This window comes from Balaenoptera borealis, assembly GCF_965194805.1.
Source record: "Balaenoptera borealis genome assembly, chromosome: 13".
Taxonomy (NCBI): domain Eukaryota; kingdom Metazoa; phylum Chordata; class Mammalia; order Artiodactyla; family Balaenopteridae; genus Balaenoptera; species Balaenoptera borealis.
Window position 1 is genome coordinate 24,701,192 of NC_138870.1, and position 19,072 is coordinate 24,720,263.

At 36.5% G+C, this 19,072-nt stretch overlaps 1 protein-coding gene across 22 annotated transcripts in view; it reads left to right on the forward strand.

Annotated features, from left to right (window-relative positions):
* The window catches only part of CCDC91 (coiled-coil domain containing 91), a 422,422-nt gene that overhangs the window by 276,912 nt on the left and 126,438 nt on the right, over positions 1-19,072 (forward strand). For all 22 annotated transcript variants that reach the window (XM_082352212.1, XM_082352191.1, XM_082352211.1 and 19 more), the window contains 3 exons: positions 3,877-3,969; positions 4,058-4,126; positions 11,261-11,437. In XM_082352212.1, coding sequence (XP_082208338.1) covers positions 3,877-3,969; positions 4,058-4,126; positions 11,261-11,437 — 339 coding nt within the window. The remainder of the gene's footprint in view (positions 1-3,876; positions 3,970-4,057; positions 4,127-11,260; positions 11,438-19,072) is intronic.

Genomic DNA, 19,072 nt, shown 5'->3' on the forward strand with positions numbered 1-19,072 from the left:
CACTTCAAATTGGTGAAAATGGAAATTTTTGTTATATATATATTTTACCAAAATATATAAAGGAAGCAGAAGTAGTAGTATAATAATAGCACTTAACATTTAAATGTTACTATTTAACAGGCACTGTCCTGAGGTGTTTATATGTCATAAACTATCTGTTTCTCACTGTAGACATATTTTATCCACAAATAGTTAATATTAGTAAATGAAAGGCAAGAATATTGTACTGTAATAATTGAGGTCTTAATTATTATGGCCACCTTCTCTTTTATTGCCATCTGTTCCTGTAAAAGCACTTATAATTAGTTGGACCTCCAATCCCCCATGGATACTGAGGGCTAACTGTATCTTTTTTCTATTAGAACTTTTTATTTAAAATTTATGTATTGTATTTTTAAAAGTTTATTTCTACTTATTTATTTCCAAATCATATTTGGTACTTCCTACTTTTAAAAAGTTACGTGTGTTTTGGGAAAAAATTAGTTGTTATGGTATTTGTTGAAGAAAATTTGTTTTATAAAATAGTTCTACAAGTCAAATATAAGAAAATGTATTTATGTTTCATGGATTGTCTATTAGACATTAATGTCCATGAGAGCAGCATCCCTGGAAACTAGTACAGTGTCAGGTGTTGGTACACACCAAGCAAATATTTCTTGTATGATGGTTGGGAAAAAATGCATTAGCAAATTTATAAATTTACATAGAGAGATGGACAAGTTGATAGGGAAATGATATGTAATAATTTACAAATTAGTATATGAGGGTAAACTTTCCTTTAGGACAATTTAATTTAAAAATAAGATATTAAAATATATAGTTGAATTTCTACCATGAAGATTTATGATTTATTTTATAATTTAAACAATTTTAAGAAAGAAAAGACCAATAGAAAATCAACATTTATAGGATATTGTTCCAGTGGAACAGTTTCCTTAGTTAGCTGCTGTTATAGTCCATGATTCTGTTCTCTAGGATCATCCCCCTCATCCCTTGTCCTGCTATTGTTTGTAATTTGGTATTTTCTCTCTGGAGTACAGTTTGAAGGTATGCATCAAAATATAAAACATGCTCAATTTCCAACCTGCTCATACTGCTTCTAGGAATTTTTCATAAGACTGTAATTCACAAGTTCACAAAGATTCATGCATAAAAATCAAGATTTTTTTTAAACTGAAATATTGCAGACAACATAAATGTGTGTAGATAGCACAGTGATAAAATGTAAATTTAATTTAATAAAACAAAAAATAGCATAGTTGTATTTATATAGAAATATGTCAGTACCTTTCCTGAGTGCAAAAGATTACAGAGCAGTATTATAAACATATTATATAAAATGTTTATGTATATCTACGTATTTAAATACACAGAGAGCTCTCCCGAAGATCATTTGTCTAAGTGCTATCAGTGATTTTCTTTGGGTAATGGAACCCTGGATGATTTTCACTTCTTTACATTTTTCACGATGAATGTATGTGATTCTTGCAAAAACAGTATATTTTATTGAACTTTATATGGTTCTTGATTAGCCGCTTGTGGATCATTCACTTTACAAATGAACTATTTAAGACATAAACTTTTGCCACACCATTCAGCATCTTTCTGAGTCATCTTTCCCAATATCAAGTGATATTTATTCAAGAAATTATCTTATTTTAATATTATTCTGAAAAGAACAAAATCAAAAGCATAGATTATTCAAATTCTTTTAAAGCCAAATGGAAGTGAGGTCTTACCAGACATACTACTTATATTATGTAGCTTTAGTAACTAGGTAATAGTGGCACTGCTTTTATCTATTAAGTGATTACTACTGCTGAACATGAGTGTGCAGATATAATTATTGCTGAAGCTCTTCATTTAAGAGCTGGTAAATTACTTAGCCTCTATGGGTCTCAGATCACTCATCTGAAAATGAGGAAGAATGTCATCTGATTTAGCAGTCTGTGTGTTTAATATGGTACAACCACATGTAAAGCACTTCTAACAGTGTCTGAAACTTTAAAGTGGTCCAAAAAAGTTAGCTATTTTTATCTATCTATCTAGCTAGCTAGCTATCTAAAGTCAGTCACCTTGTATTTTCTCAAGTAGATCTATGATTTTACTTAGGGTATATTTTATGTAGGATGCTTCTTTCAAATGATAATGTGAGGTTTATTTTGGCTCAAACAAGCTCAAAAATAGTCTTCTATTATAGTGTACTGTCAGAATTAAGAAATGAAACTCAGGAATGAATTTTCTAAACATTGCATTGTCATTTTTAGCTAATGTTATCCTCTTTGACTAGTTCTTGTTGGACCCCTGGAAAAACATGGCCTACTTATAGTTAATTACTTATTGATTAGTCTGACTTATTAACATAACAGTTCATTTTAAAAAGAAATCATTTTCAAAATTATTGATGACTCTGAAAAGTTTATTTTGCAGTTTAGTTCCAATAATTTTTACTTGTTCTATTTTTGTTATGTTTACTCCCATCGCAAAGCCTAAATTGAATATTTTCAGTCTTATATGAGAATTGTATTATATTTATCATTTTGAAGTCTAATTATTTGCCTGGTAAAACACATTTTATCATGCGTGTTTTATAAATAGGATTAGGCATTGTTTCTGACTTTATGAAATTCTGTGTGCATCTAGACTTTCAAAGAATACAACATTAAAGTCTCAGTTATTATTACATATCATATGCTAAGCCTACTGATTTATTAGTCAAATGCTTTTCACAAATTCATATGGTACCAATAATTTCCCATCACCGTGTCATGATTTATATCACAGTTTGGATTTGTTTTTAAAGAAGAAACACATTTTTCTTGTAATTTTTCTTGTTTTCTTGAAACATAAAGATAAAAAAAACATTAAAATTAAAAACAGGAATAATAGATTATCTTAACTTTCTGACTATTTGGTCACTTACTCTCAATGTAGAGTGCCTGCCTAAAAAATGTTTTAAATCAGAACAACTTTGAATGACATAGATCTGTTTTAAAATATTGGGTGTCAGAGTTGGTTTATATTTAAAGGAGACTTCTATGTAAATGGCATTCTAAATCTGAGAAAATATCTTACTTGCCTTTAGTAACTGAATGAGAAATCTATGTGACTGGAATATATATGTATATGTATATGTATATGTATATGTATATATGTTTTGTTTTCCCTAAGAGCACCGTTCAGAACAAGTATCTGGCTTATCTATGTTGAAGATATTGAGGCTACAAATGTTAAACTTTCTTAAGAAAACTTCGTTCAAACTCCAAGTGTCTAGTCCATGATAATTAGCTGATGGCTCTGTGTGCTTTTCCATTAGTATATTGGAATATAAATAAATACATGAACTCTATATTCTTTAACATTAGCTATCATATAATATTCCTTTGACCGTTTTCATATATTTATTTTTTTGAATCTATGGTAAAATCTTGAGATGAGAACAATCATCTTTCAATTTCTGTAACAGTGCTTTACTAGAAACACAAATAATCTGTTAAGATAATTATTCATCAGGCAAACATCAGTTATAATCTGATTGCTCTCTTACTGCAAGCTAATAATAATTTTAATGAGTAAATTTTCCAAATTTAATTTTAGGAAAGGACATTTTATCATTTTCTGATTCACTTCATATTTGGAATGTTTTTTAAATTAGATCTTATGTCATGTACTTTATTGAGTTTGGGGGCGAAAAAAGTATATCTTGACTGATGGAAGAAAGGTGAATTCAGGTTTTTTGGCTCCTAAGCCTTCATTTTAGCAAACTTTCTTGTTTCCTCTAGTAACTACTGCAAATGAATTCTACCAGCTGTTCTCCGTGTTGATAGATTATCAGTCTCAGAGCCATAATCATAATGCAGTTATCTTTCCTTGTAGCATCAGAGGCTCCTTGAAATGCTTGCCACAGAGAAGGAACTGTTAAAAGAAAAAATAAAGGAAGCTTTGACTCAGCAATCTCAAGAACAGAAGGTAATACTTTAAGTTTGCTTGGACTGTGGAAAGAATGTTCTGTTACCTCAAATAATACTTTAATGTCTAGCTGTCTTATCATTTACAGGAAATATTGGAAAAATGTTTGGAGGAAGAAAGGCAAAGAAATAAAGAAGCATTAGTATCTGCTGCAAAGGTATTTCTCTCTGAAAAGTTTATTCTGTAGCTTAATTTCAATTATAGTTCTACTTTTGTTATGTTTACCCCCACATCAAAGCCTAAAATGAATGTTGTTGGTCTCATATAAGAATTGTTTTTGTCATCTTTATGTCTAATTATTTGCCTGATAGAGACCCATCAGTAATAATCAGTTTCTTTGTAAATAGTGGAATTAACAAACTGAGTTAATTAATGGTATAGTCAATCTACTTTTAAAAATATTTCATTCCAGAAAAATTAAAATTTTTTTCCTTCTTCTACTGTTCATATTCTTGTTAAATTTACATTACACAAGATACTGATGATGTTGAAATGCTTTACATTTAGATTATTAATCACTTGTTTAAAATAATATATCTACATAGGAACACTAATATCCACTTGGTATTTGATAGATATCATACAAGTAATGAGTGTGTGTGTGTGTGTATGTATGTATATATGTATGTATGTATCAAGGTATGTGGTTTTTAAAGTCAACTTTGAAATAGATCATCTGGGTAGTATATTCATAGATGTTAAGTATATGTATACTAATATATACATATGTTGACCTGAAATATACTGTCAGATATTTGTCCAGCAAAAATGGGTTTATTCAGGATTAGGAGAGGATTGCAGTTTGGGGTCTGCAACCATGACGAGCCATGTACAAGTTCCCACATGGCAAGGAGAACACTTTTATAGAGAGGAAAGGAAGTTGTGAGGGCTACAGGAAACACAGAATCCATGGCTTTTCATTGGCTGAGTCGCTGCCAGGAAAGAAGAGGAGTCTTTCTTCTTCCGGTTGGTCTCTACTATAGTTGCAGGGCATGAGAGTTCCCCCTTAAATAGATCTCCTGACACTATTTAATTGAGATTTCTGTTTATGAATTTCTTTACATTTTCCCCTTTGATCAAGATCTTTTTCTGAAAGCACCACTGATCAAGAATCAAGGTTTCTAGTTTTAGCTCTTTTTGTCCCTCAATTTCTGAGTGTGGTGTCTCATGTCAGAGGGAAAGTGCAGATTGGAAAACTATTGCAGTCACATTCAAGTAACAAGGAGGAGTAGGAGGGAGACCTCTTAGGCCATTTTCTGAAGTCTATATGTTATCAAGATTATAGACATTGGAGATCATCTGAAGTGTTATGTCATCATCAAAGGTTTGGTGACAAACTTCTAAGAGGACTGGCCTGGGTATCTTGGGAAAGCTGTCTCATCAGATGTCATCTGCTTCATTTCTGGGAAATCTTTACTTTCAGGTCACCAGATGATGTACAGGTCCAGTCAGGGTTAGGTGCTTTGTTTAGGTGTGTCATATGAATCCAAGAGTCTATTCCTTGTTGTTTGGTGGCACAAGGGTTGGTTATCAGTGCCTGATAGGGGCCTCTCCAGTGAGGTTGAAGAGCATTCTTTTGGAAGTGTCTTTTCCAATAGACAAAATCTCTAGGTTGCGAGATGTGTTGCTTAAGGTCATCAACTCCCAGAGGCGCACTGTGAGAAGATTGCTCTACCAGGGCATGGTTATTTTTAATGGAAACAACTAGGCCTTTGCAATATTGGAGTACCTCTCCTTTTATCAGTTGTGGGTTAAAAGAGGCAGGAGCCAAGTGCATTGGGTGTCCTGTGACTATCTCAAAGGGTGAGAGTTTACGAGTTCCAAAAGGGGTGGATCTGGGATTTAGAAGGCCAACAGCAATGCTTTTGGCCAAGGTATTTGGAGGGCCTCTACAAATTTTTCTAACTGAATCTTAATAATGCTGTTAGTGCATTCAACTAAACCAGAGGATTGAAAGTGGTAAGCATAGTGAAAACGTTGTAAAACTGGCTAAACAGTGCAAACTTGTTGAAGCACCTAGCCAGTAAAATGGATTTCTAAATCACTATGATGTTTGAGAGGAGCTCCTCAGGTAGGGACAATCTTTTCCAAAAGTACTTTAGCCACAGAAGAGGGAGTAACCGGTCTGCGAGGGGAGGCTTCTTTCAGTCCACTATGAAATCTACAGACCATGACTCAAACGTGAAGTTCATTAGCGATCCCCACTGTTTGAACCACGGCACCGGCTGCTTTATAGTAGTGGGGTTGAACACCGAGATTGTGCCTTCGGTGTCAGGACAGGAAGAGGTTCATCCTCAATCAGGAGAAATATTTCTCGCCGATTAAGAGGGAGAACTGGGAAGAGCCCCTATAATTCCTCAAAGCCCCGTTATTGAGAATTGAAAGGACATTGGAAAGGCTGGTTAGAGGACTGAAGGCACTCAAACACTTAAATTTGTAACAATCTTTCCCAGTGTCCTGGCTTTTTGCAATAATAGCAGAAACTGGGAAAGCTTTGATTTCATTCAGGAATCTTCATTTGCTGGATTTGAAGATTAAGAAATATGGTGTTCTTCCTTTTAGGTGACTCATGTAGAGTGTGAGAGAGCTGGTTTGCTAGATTAATTAAGTCTGAAATAGAGATAGTTTTCCGTTTCACCCTAGTCCTTTTTACTAGAAGGGAAGATGTCCCAGTCCAGCCCATTAATAACACAGAGTTAAAAGCTGCCCAGGTGTAATCAACATCTGAGGGAAGACCAGAATTTTCTTTAAAAGCAGTCTGAAGTCATGTAGTAGTCATGAACAGGTTCATCCAATGTTTGTGTGCAAGCCTGAATTCTGTTCCAATCAAGAGGCTTTGGTAAAGCCCTAGGAATTGCTCGATGAAGCCACCTAGCGATTGCCTGAGCCTAACCATATAAGTTAGACCTTTCAGGATTTTCCCAATTAGCAGTTTTCATCCTATGCTGGGCCTGGCCTTAACCAACAAGTATATGAACCAGCTGATGTGAGTCAGAGAAACAAGGTTGATAAGTTTGAATGACTATATTAAATTCCTCAGCAAATCTGTGAGGATCTTTGGTTTACTTTAGGAAAATATTTGACTATGGCTTTCAGTTCAGCTTTAGTCCAGAGAATATAGGAAATTAAGAGTTTAACTTCTGGGTCCTCAGAAGGCTTAATTTTATAGGGAAAAATTCTGAAAAGTTCATAGGGAAAGGGGGTGGGAAGAGTTTTAGAGAAAAGGAGTTTGACAGGATAATTAGTATGAGGTATAGAGGAGGCATCAGCAGCATAGAAGGGTGGGAGGAAGATGGCACCAGAGGCACAGTCTGGCCATGAGGATGCAAGGATGAGAGACGAGATGGTACCAGAGGAAGCCAAGGAAGAAGAACCTGAGGCTTTGGGAGCCATTTCATCTTTCTTTAATTGTTGGTTTGCCTCAGTTAATCTTAAAACCTTATTTTGCAGAGAGAGAGTTTTAGGCTTCTGATAATATTGGGAAGCCTTAAGATACCACTCAGTTCTGGAAATTTTTGAGCTATTGTGATCTAATTCAGTTTTAAGGAAATTAGGTTTGGGGATTTCAAAAGTTTCCCATAATGGCCACTGATATTTTAACTTGCCTTTGGTCAGGTTGGTCCTTTTAGTCAGAAGTGAGCTTGAAGGGGTAGGAACTATGGTTTTTAAATATCAGTTTGGCTGGAGTCCCTGTAGGGGTAGCGCCCTCAAAATACTTAGTTAACTGGGATCCCATTTCTCAGAGGTTTTTCTCTAGAATAAAAGAACAATTTTCAAACAGCTTAAATAACTTACAACAAACTAATACCAGCCAGTTCTAAGGAGACAGCTTGGTCCTAGAGGAGCCAGGCCAAAGGCTTTTACAGCCAATTTCCAGAGAATAGCCCCTTCCAAAGGAATAGGCCGAAGGCTGAAAAACCAATACACTTTTCAGTGAAGAAGTCCCTATTCCCAAAGGAATGGGCTGAAGGCATTTCCAGCCAGCTTCGGTTGAAACAGTCTTATCTCAAAATCAGACCAAAGTTCCAAATGCATGCAGAACAAGGCCTTAGCCAGAAAGACGAAACCTTAAAATAGATTCTGAATAAAACCTGGAGAGCTTCAAACACAAAGAGGGCATGAGCTTGGATCTAGGAGAAAGACGTACCTTCAAACTCCAAGGTCAGCAAGAAAGCAGTGAGCGACAGTGGGCTCAGTTGTGGGTACCACATCTGTTCAATAGCCCCAGAGCCTTCGGAAGTCTTCTCTGGTCCCCATATGGGCCACCAAAGTGTTTACCTAAAATAAATAGACTGCCAGATATTTATCCAGCAATAATGAGTTTATTTAGGAACAGCAGAGAATTGCAGTTTGGGGTCTGCAACCATGGTGAGCCACGTGCAAGTCCCCATACAGCAAGAGAGAATGCTTTATCCAGGGGAAAAGGAAGTTGGGAGGGCTGTGGTAAACAGCGTCCAGGGCATTTCATTGGCTGAGTTCTTGCCAGGGAAGTAGAGGAGTCTGTCTTCTCCCTGTTGGACTCTGCCATTGTCGCAGCACTTATAAGGTGAGAGCTCGGCCTTATGGTCTCCTGACACTACTTAATTGAGGTTTCTGTTTATTAATTTTTTAACACAAATGTAGCACTGAGTGTCAAGTTTGGGATTTAGATTTAAATTTAGTAAACAAACGTTGAAAGTCTCATAGGTACAGATCACTGTGCTGAGGTGGAAGTTCAAGAATGACTATTACTTTGTCTTTTTCTTAAAGAATTTACAATCAGGTAAAAAAACATTGTATATGTACTAATAAGGTGAGAAGGAATGCATTAAATTATTATGAGTATATAGATAGTATTTCCATGTCATTCATAGGAGTTTTTTTTGTTTGTTGTATTTATTTATTTGGTTGCGCTGGGTCTTAGTTAGTTGTGGCATGTAAGATCTAGTTCCCCTACCAGGAATCGAACCTGGGCCCCCAGCATTGGGAGCACAGAGCCCTAGCCACTGGACCACCAGGGAAGGCCCCCCATAGGAGTTTTTAACAATAAATTTCTTTTGAACTGAGCCTTGAAGGATGGCTAACATTCTGAATAGTGAGTTTGAATTTTATTCCATAGGTAAGTAGAGACACATTGAAATTTCTGAGTATAGGTGGGTCATAATGGTAACTGACATTAATTTTTGGGAAATTGGAGCAAGAAAGGCCAAAGGCAGGGAAAGAATTAACCGAGTGCATCTGAAGTTTGCGTAAGAGATAGTGAGTGGCAGAAATAGAGTAGTAGTAGTAGCTTGGAAAGGAATGAAATAGGCAAATTCTAGAAGTAGTTAGGAGATAGAATCAACATATTTGGTGTGGATGAGGTGGTCAGTTTGTGAACTGCCAGAATATTCATTCAGCAACAACATAGAAAGTAAAACTATTTCCTTGGTATAGAGTTTGAGCTACCTGTGATATATCTAGATGATAAAGTCAAGTAGGCAGCTAAATCTATGTGACATTTACAGCTCGGTAGATAGGAATCTCCTGAAGATATTAATATGGATTAGTATGATTTTTTGTTTGTTTGTTTTTTGTTTTCCAGCAAAGAGATGGTAATAGTAGCCATGGAAATTATTTTCATGTATAATTACCTCAAAGGAGTAACAAGTAGAGTAACAAGTGGTCCACGTTCTTAGCCCTGAAAGAACTCCAAAATTTAAAATTCAGAGGAAGGAAGAAGTTACAAAGAATTGAAAAGACTCCGCAAAATGCATAGGAGAAATATAAGCAGCAGGCTCTCATGAAAACCAAGAAAAGAGAGGGCTTCACAGAATCAGAAATAATCAACTATATAGAATGTTGCTTTGAGGTCATGAAAGTAAGGACTAAAACAAAAAACAAAAAATATCATTTGGTTTAAACAACATGGAAGGCACTGGTGAACATAGTAAGAGAGTAATTTAGGAGAAGAACTGTGCAATAAAACAGGAGTTCAAAAAATGGTGACTGTCAGCTTTAATGACTTTTGTCAAATTTGGTTGTGAACTGGAAGCAAGAAAAAAAGTGGTTAAGTCTCTCAGGAGTGGGAAGTCCATGGACTTTACTACATACGATGGTTTTCTTGAGGAAAATTCTTGTGCAGCTGTTTGAGTTGCAACTGAAATAGGCTCTGTTTTCATGGAACGCCATTTTACTGAATTAGTAGGGTTATACAGACTTTAGTATTTGGCAGACATTTTGTCCAAAATAAGCAGAGTGAGCCCAGCACCTTAAGGACAAAAACTGACAGTTCTTGTTGCCAATGATAAAATTCGAGCTTTAAAAAAAAATTAGAATTTTAGAAAATTTATTTCTACTTTTTAATAAAGACTCTTCTGATGAGATTGATGGTGGTATTAACAAAAATGTGGCTTTTTTGGTTATAATATAGCGAAATGTGTCAACATCTGGAGGAGATGCGTAACTCATTGAATCAATGTTTGCCAAATAAAAAATGTTTAAAGAATACGTAAAGGATTTATTCAAAATGCAAGAAAAGATTGTAATGTAACAGAGTCCAAAAATTCATTGACATGATTTTATTTTTCTTACTGCAACTTACCTTTAAGAACTACCCCTTGTTAAGTTTTGGTGTGGAATCAGAAAGAATATCTACAGTGATCTCAGCTGGCTACTAAATAATTCTCCCTTTTCTTCTACATATCTTTGTGAGGCTGGGTTTTCCTTATATACTTCAACTAAAAATATCATTACAGATTTAATACAGAAGGCAGGTATAAGAATCTAGGCTCTCTTCTATTAAGTCAGATAGTAAGGAGGTTTACAAACATTCTTCTCACTTTTTAATTTTGGAAAATGTAGTTATTTTTCATAAAATACAGTATTTATTAATATATAATGCACTTACTGTTATTAATTATAAATGAATTAATAAATAAGTATTTTTATTTTCTCTTGGTTTGACTAATATGGTAAATCTTAATATGTATAACCCACATAAACAAAAGCTCTTAGAAGTCCTCTGTAATTTTTAAGAGTGTAAAGAGATCCTAAGACAAAATAGTTAGAAAACTGCTACTTTAAGCTAAGACTTGGTTTCTTTGAAGTTTAGAAATGCCATGGAAATGAGTTGGTTATTTGTGTAAAAACAAATAATTAATTTTATTTTACAGCAGTTATTACATATGAGTGAAAAAAAAACAATGTCAGAAATAAACCCTATAGGATCAAAATTTTGAGTTTTTAAGGTTAACTCAAGTCTGTCTTATTCAAGGAACTGTTGTGGTCACTCATTCAAATATTTTTGTTCTGGTCATTATTTGTTTTGAAGCTTGAGAAAGAAGCGATGAAGGATGCAGTTTTAAAAGCTATAGAAGAAGAAAGAAAAAATTTGGAAAAAGCCCATGCAGAAGAACGGGAGTTATGGAAGACTGAGCACGCAAAAGATCAAGAGAAAGTATCTCAGGCAATTCAAAGAGCTATACAAGAGCAAAGAAAAATTAGTCAGGTTAGTAAAATTAGTTCTTTATAAATATTTTCTTTTTTCTTATTTTTCACAAAATAAAGTAGCTTTACTATTATTTTATCTTACTTAAAATAATCTTACTGTGCATAATTATTTTACTTTTGAGTTTAATACTTTAACTGAATAATTTTTGATATATCTGTACTTTTCACTTTTTTTTTTTTTAGTTTCTTTTTTTTTAACATCTTTATTGGAGTATAATTGCTTTACAATAGTGTGTTAGTTTCTGCTTTATAACAAAGTGAATCAGTTATACATATACATATGTCCCCATATCTCTTCCCTCTTGTGTCTCCCTCCCTCCTACCCTCCGTGTCCCACCCCTCTAGGTGGTAACAAAGAACCGAGCTGATCTCCCTGTGCTATGCGGCTGCTTTCCAGTAGCTATCTATTTCACATTTGGTAGTGTATATATGTCGATGCCACTCTCACTTTGTCCCAGCTTACCCTTCCCCCTCCCCGTGTCCTCAACTCCATTCTTTAGTAGGTCTGTGTCTTTTTATTCCCGTCTTCCCCTAGGTTCTTCATGACCTTTTTTTTTTTTTTCTTAGATTCCATATATATGTATTAGCATACGGTATTTGTATTTCTCTTCCTGACTTACTTCCCTCTGTATGACAGACTCTTAACTCCATCCACCTCACTACAAATACCTCCATTTCGTTTCTTTTTATGTCTGACTAACATTCCATTGTATATATTTGCCACATCTTCTTTATCCATTCATCTGTTAATGGACACTTAGGTTGCTTCCATGTCCTGGCTATTGTAAATAGACCTGCAAGGAACATTTTGGTACATGACTCTTTTTGAATTATGGTTTTCTCAGGGTATATGCCCAGTAGTGGGGTTGCTGGGTCGTATGGTAGTTCTATTTTTAGCTTTTTAAGGAACCTCCATACTGTTCTCCATAGTGGCTGTATCAATTTACATTCCCACCAACAGTGCAAGAGGGTTCCCTTTTCTCCACACCCTCTCCAGCATTTATTGGTTGTAGATTTTTTGATGATGGCCATTATGACGTGTGTGAGATGATACCTCACTGTAGTTTTGATTTGCATTTCTCTAATGATTAATGATGTTGAGCATTCTTCCATGTGTTTCTTGGCACTCTGTGTATCTTCTTTGGAGAAATGTCTACTTAGGTCTTCAGCCCATTTTTGGATTGCATTGTTTCTTTTTGTGATATTGAGGTGCATGAGCTGCTTGTAAATTTTAGAGGTTAATCCTTTGTCAGTTGCTTCATTTACAAATATTTTCTTCTGCTCTGAGGGTTGTCTTTTCGCTTGTTTATGGTTACCTTTACTGTGCCAAACCTTTTAAGTTTCATTAGGTCCCATTTGTTTATTTTTGTTGTTATTTCCATTTCTCTAGGAGGTGGGTCAGAAAGGATCTTGCTGTGATTTGTGTCATAGAGTGTTCTGCCTATGTTTTCCTCTAAGAGTTTGATAGTGTCTGGCCTTACATTTAGCTCTTTAATCCATTTTGAGTTTATTTCTGTGTATGGTGTTAGGGAGTGTTCCAATTTCATACTTTTACATGTACCTGTCCAGTTTTCCCAGCACCACTTATTGAAGAGGCTGTCTTTTCTCCACTGTATATGCTTGCCTCCTTTATCAAAGATAAGGTGACCATATGTGCATGGGTTTATCTCTGGGCTTCCTATCCTGTTCCATTGATCTATATTTCTGTTTTTGTGCCAGTACCAAACTGTCTTGATTACTGTAGCTTTGTAATATAGTCTGAAGTCAGGGAGCCTGATTCCTCCAGCTCCATTTTTCGTTCTCAAGATTGCTTTGGCTATTCGGGGTCCTTTGTGTTTACATACAAATTGTGAAATTTTTTGTTCTAGTTCTGTGATAAATGCCAGTGGTAGTTTGATAGGGATTGCATTGAATCTGTACATTGCTTTTGGTAGTAGACTCATTTTCACAATGTTGATTCTTCCCATCCAAGAACATGGTATATCTCTCCATCTATTTGTATCATCTTTAATTTCTTTCATCAGTGTCTTATAATTTTCTGCATACAGGTCTTTTATCTCCTTACGTAGGTTTATTCCTAAGTATTTTATTCTTTTTGTTGCAATGGTAAATGGGAGTGTTTTCTTAATTTCACTTTCAGATTTTTCATCATTAGTGTATAGGAGTGCTAAGGATTTATATGCATTAATTTTGTATCCTGCTACTTTAACGAGTTCATTGTTTAGCTCTAGTAGTTTTCTGGTAGCATCTTTAGGATTCTCTACAGTATAGTAAAGTATCATGTCATCTGCAAACAGTGACAGCTTTACTTCTTCTTTTCCGATTTGGATTCCTTTTATTTCTTTTTCTTCTCTGATTGCTGTGGCTAAAACTTCCAAAACTATGTTGAATAATAGTGGTGAGAGTGGGCAACCTTGTCTTGTTCCTGATCGTAGTGGAAATGGTTTCAGTTTTTCACCATTGAGGACGATGTTAGCTGTGGGTTTGTCATATATGGCCTTTATTATATTGAGGTAAGTTTCTTCTATGCCTACTTTCTGGAGGGTTTTTGTCATAAATGGGTGTTGAATTTTGTCAGAAGCTTTTTCTTAATATATTCAGATGATCATATGTTTTTTCTCCTTCAATTTGTTAATATGGTGTGTCACATTGATTGATTTGCGTATATTGAAGAATCCTTGTATTCCTGGGATAAACCCCACTTGATCATGGTGTATGATCCTTTTAATGTGCTGTTGGATTCTGTTTGCTAGTATTTCGTTGAGGATTTTTGCATCTATGTTTATCAGTGATATTGGCCTGTAGTTTTCTTTCTTTGTGACATCTTTGTCTGGTTTTGGTATGAGGGTGATGGTGGCCTTGTAGAATGAGTTTGGGAGTGTTCCTCCCTCTACTATATTTTGGAAGAGTTTGAGAAGGATAGGTGTTAGCTCTTCTCTAATTTTTTGATAGAATTCACCTGTGAAGCCATCTGGTCCTGGGCTTTTTTGTTGGAAGATTTTTAATCACAATTTCAATTTCAGTGCTTATGATTGGTCTGTTCATATTTTCTATTTCTTCCTGGTTCATTCTCGGCAGGTTGTGCATTTCTAAGAATTTGTCCATTTCTTCCAGGTTGTCCTTTTTATTGGCATAAGAGTTACTTGTAGTAATCTGTCATGATCCTTTGTATTTCTGCAATGTCAGTTGTTACTTCTCCTTTTTCATTTCTAATTCTATTGATTTGAGTCTTCTCCCTTTTTTTCTTGACGAGTCTGACTAATGGTTTATCTATTTTGTTTATCTGCTCAAAGAACCAGCTTTTAGTTTTATTGATCTTTCCTATCTTTCCTTCATTTCTTTTGCATTTATTACTCTTCTGATCTTTATGATTTCTTTCCTTCTGCTAACTTTAGGGTTTTTTTGTTCTTCTTTCTCTAATTGCTTTCGGTGTAAGGTTAGATTGTGTATTTGAGATGTTTCTTGTTTCTTCAGGTAGGATTGTGTTGCTATAAACTTCCCTCTTAGAACTGCTTTTGCTGCATCCCATAGGTTTTGGCTCATTGTGTTTTCATTGTTATTTGTTTCCAAGTATTTTTTGATTTCCTCTTTTATTTCTTCAGTGATCTCTTGGTTATTTAGTAGTGTATTGTTTACCCTCCATGTATATGTATTTTTTACAGATTTTTTCCTGTACTTGATATCTACTCTCATAGCATTGTGGTCAGAAAAGATACTTGATACGATTTCAGTTTTCTTAAGTTTACCAAGGCTTGATTTGTGACGCAAGATATGATCTATCCTGGAGAATGTTCCATGAGCACTTGAGAAGAAAGCGTATTCTGTTCTTTTTGGATGGAATGTCATATAAATATCAATTAAATTCATCTTGTTTAATGTATCATTTAAAGCTTCTGTTTCATTATTTATTTTCGTTTTGGATGGTCTGTTCATTGGTGAAAGTGGGGTGTTAAATTCCCCTACTATTATTTTGTTACTGTCGATTTCCCCTTTTATGGCTGTTAGTATTTGCCTTATGTATTGAGGTGCTCCTATGTTGGGTTCATAAGTATGTACAAGTGTTATATCTTCTTCTTGGATTGATCCCTTGATCATTATGTAGTGTCCTTCTTTGTTTCTTGTAATAGTCTTTGTTTGAAAGTCTATTTTGTCTGATATGAGAATTGCTACTCCAGCTTTCTTTTGATTTCCATTTGCATGGAATATCTTTTTCCATCCCCTCACTTTCAGTCTGTATGTGTCCCTAGGTCTGAAGTGGGTCTCTCGTAGAGAGCATAGATACCGGTCTTGTTTTTGTATCCATTCATCCAGTCTGTGTCTTTTGGTTGGAGCATTTAATCCATTTACATTTAACGTAATTATCGATATGTATGTTTCTATTACCATTTTCTTAATTGTTTTGCGTTTGTTATTGTAGGTCTTTTCTTTCTCTTGTGTTTCCTGCCTAGAAAAGTTCCTTTAGCATTTGTTGTAAGGCTGGTTTGGTGGTGCTGAATTCTCTTAGCTTTTGCTTGTCTGTAAAGATTTTAATTTCTCCGTCGAATCTGAATGAGATCCTTGCTGGGTAGAGTAATCTTGGTTGTACGTTCTTCCCTTTCATCACTTTAAGTATATCATGCCACTCCCTTCTGGCTTGTAGAGTTTCTGCTGAGAAATCAGCTGTTAATCTTATGGGAGTTGCCTTGTGTGTTATTTGTTGTTTTTCCCTTGCTGCTTTTAATATTTTTTCTTTGTATTTAATTTTTGATTGTTTGATTAATATGTGTCTTGGTGTGTTTCTCCTTGGATTTATCCTGTATGGAACTCTCTGTGCTTCCTGGACTTGATTAACCATTTCCTTTCCCATATTAGGGAAGTTTTCAACTATAATCTCGTCAAATATTTTCTCAGTCCCTTTCTTTTTCTCTTCTTCTTCTGGGACCCCTATAATTCGAATGTTGTTGTGTTTAATGTTGTCCCAGAGGTCTCTGAGACTGTCCTCAGTTCTTTTCATTCTTTTTTCTTTATTCTGCTCTGCAGTAGTTATTTCCACCATTTTATCTTACAGGTCACTTATCCGTTCCTCTGCCTCAGTTATTCTGCTATTGATCCCTTCTAGAGAACTTTTAATTTCATTTATTGTATTGTTCATGATTGTTTGTTTGCTGTTTAGTTCTTCTAGGTCCTTGTTAAAGGTTTTTTGTATTTTCTCCATTCTATTTCCGAGATGTTGGATCATCTTTACTGTCATTTTTCTGAATTCTTTTTCATGTAGACTGCCTATTTCCTCTTCATTTGTTAGGTCTGGTGGGTTTTTGCCTTGCTCCTCCATCTGCTGTGTGTTTCTCTGTCTTCTCATTTTGCTTAACTTACTGTGTTTGGGGTCTCATTTTCGCAGGCTGCAGGTTCGTAGTTCCCGTTGTTTTTGGTGTCCGTTCCCAGTGGCTAAGGTTGGTTCAGTGGGTTGTGTAGACTTCCTGGTTGAGGGGCTAGTGCCTGTGTTCTGGTGGATGAGGCTGGATCTTGTCTTTCTGGTGGGTAGGTCCACGTGTGGTGGTGTGTTTTGGGGTGTCTGTGACGTTATTATGATTGTAGGCTGCTTCTCTGCTAATGGGTGGGGTTGTGTTCTTGTCTTGCTAGTTGTATGGCATAGGTTGTGTAGCACTGTAGCTTGCTGGTCGTTGAGTGGAGTTGGGTCTTGTCGTTGAGATGGAGATCTCTGGGAGATTTTCGCCATTTGATATTACGTGGGGCTGGGAGGTCTCTGGTGGACCAATGTTCTGAACTTGGCTCTCCCACCTCAGAGGCACAGCCCTGACGCCTGGCTGGAGCACCAAGAGCCTTTCTTCCACACGGATCAGAATAAAATGGTGAAAAAAAAGAAAGAAAGAAGATAGAATAAAGTAAAATAAAGTTATTAAAATTAAAAATCATGATTAAAAAAAATTTTATATAGTAATAAAAAAATAAAGAATTTTAAAAGAAGAAAGAAGAGAGCAACCAAACCAAAAAACAAATCCACCAATGATAACAAGTGCTAAAAACCATACTGAAAAAGGGAAAAAAAAAAAAGACGGACAGACTGAACCCTAGGCCAAATGGTAAAAGCAAAGCTATACAGACAAAATCACACACAGAATCATGCTGCTGGGAGAGATTTCCCTTTCTCTTGTTTGTTCGCACAGCTCCCGGGGTTCAGCTTTGGATTTGGCCCCACCTCTCCGTGTAGGTCGCCTGAGGGCGTCTGTTCTTTGCTCAGACAGGACGGGGTTAAAGGAGCAGCTGATTCAGGGGCTCTGGCTCGCTCAGGCCAGGGGGAGGGAGGGGTACAGATGCGGGGCGAGCCTGCGGCGGCAGAGGCCGGCATGACGTTGCAGCAGCCTGAGGCGCGCCGTGCGTTCTCCGGGGGAAGTTGTCCCTGGATCACGGGACCCTGGCAGTGGCGGTCTGCACAGGCTCCCGGAGGGTCGGTGTGGATAGTGACCTGTGCTCGCACACAGGCTTCTTGGTGGCTGCAGCAGCAGCCTTAGCATTTCATGCCCATCTCTGGGGTCTGTGCTGGTAGCCGCGGCTCATGTCTGGAGCTGTTTAGGTGGTGCTCTGAGTCCCCTCTCCTCGCGCACCCCGAAACAATGGTCTCTTGCCTCTTTGGCAGGTCCAGACTTTTTCCTCGACTCCTTCCCGGCTAGCTGTGGCTCACTAGCCCCTTCATGCTGTGTTCACGCCACCAACCCCGGTCCTCTCCCTGGGATCCAACCGAAGCCTGAGCCTCAGCTCCCAGCCCCTGCCCACCCCGGCGGCTGAGCAGACAAGCCTCTCAGGCTGGTGAGTGCTGGTCGGCACCGATCCCCAGTGTGGGAATCTCTCCACTTTGCCCCCTGCACCGCTGTGGCTGCGCTCTCCTCCGTGGCTCTGAAGCTTCTCCCTCTGCCACCCGCAGTCTCCGCCCGCGAAGGGGTTTCCTAGTGTGTGGAAACCTTTCCTCCTTCATAGCTCCCTCCCACTGGTGCAGGTCCTGTCCCTATTCTTTGTCTATGTTTTTTTTTTTTCTTTTGCCCTACCCAGGTACGTGGGGAATTTCTTGCCTTTTGGGAGGTCTGAGGTCTTCTGCCAGCGTTCAGTAGGTGTTCTGTAGGAGTTGTTCCACATGTAGATGTATTTCTGATGTATCTGTGGGGAGGAAGGTGATTTCCGTGTCTTACTCTTCTGCCATCTTGAAGCTCCTCCTTCACTTTTTAATGCTGATAATTTTACCTTTTTACTCTATTCAAAGAAGTCAGAATCCAAATTTATGTTTAGTCATTGGAACTACATTGTCTCCTGTTTTATATGCTTGTTTTTCTTTTTCACAGACACACACATGCACATACAAATAAATAATATATATGTGTGGAAAACAGTTTAATTTGATTCATTTATGTTGAATTTATATTTCTATATACCTGTAGTTGGTAGTAATAATAGAAACTCACAAATAACCCCCTGTAGCCTCATAAGATACATACATATCAACAAATATGGCCTACATACAAAATAACTTTTGATTACTGAACAATTAAAAATTGTATTAGTTTAATTTTCCATAATTGAATTTGCATGGTACTATTTTACTTGTGTTTAGTCTTTTCTTTATATAGGTATGAGATACCTGAAT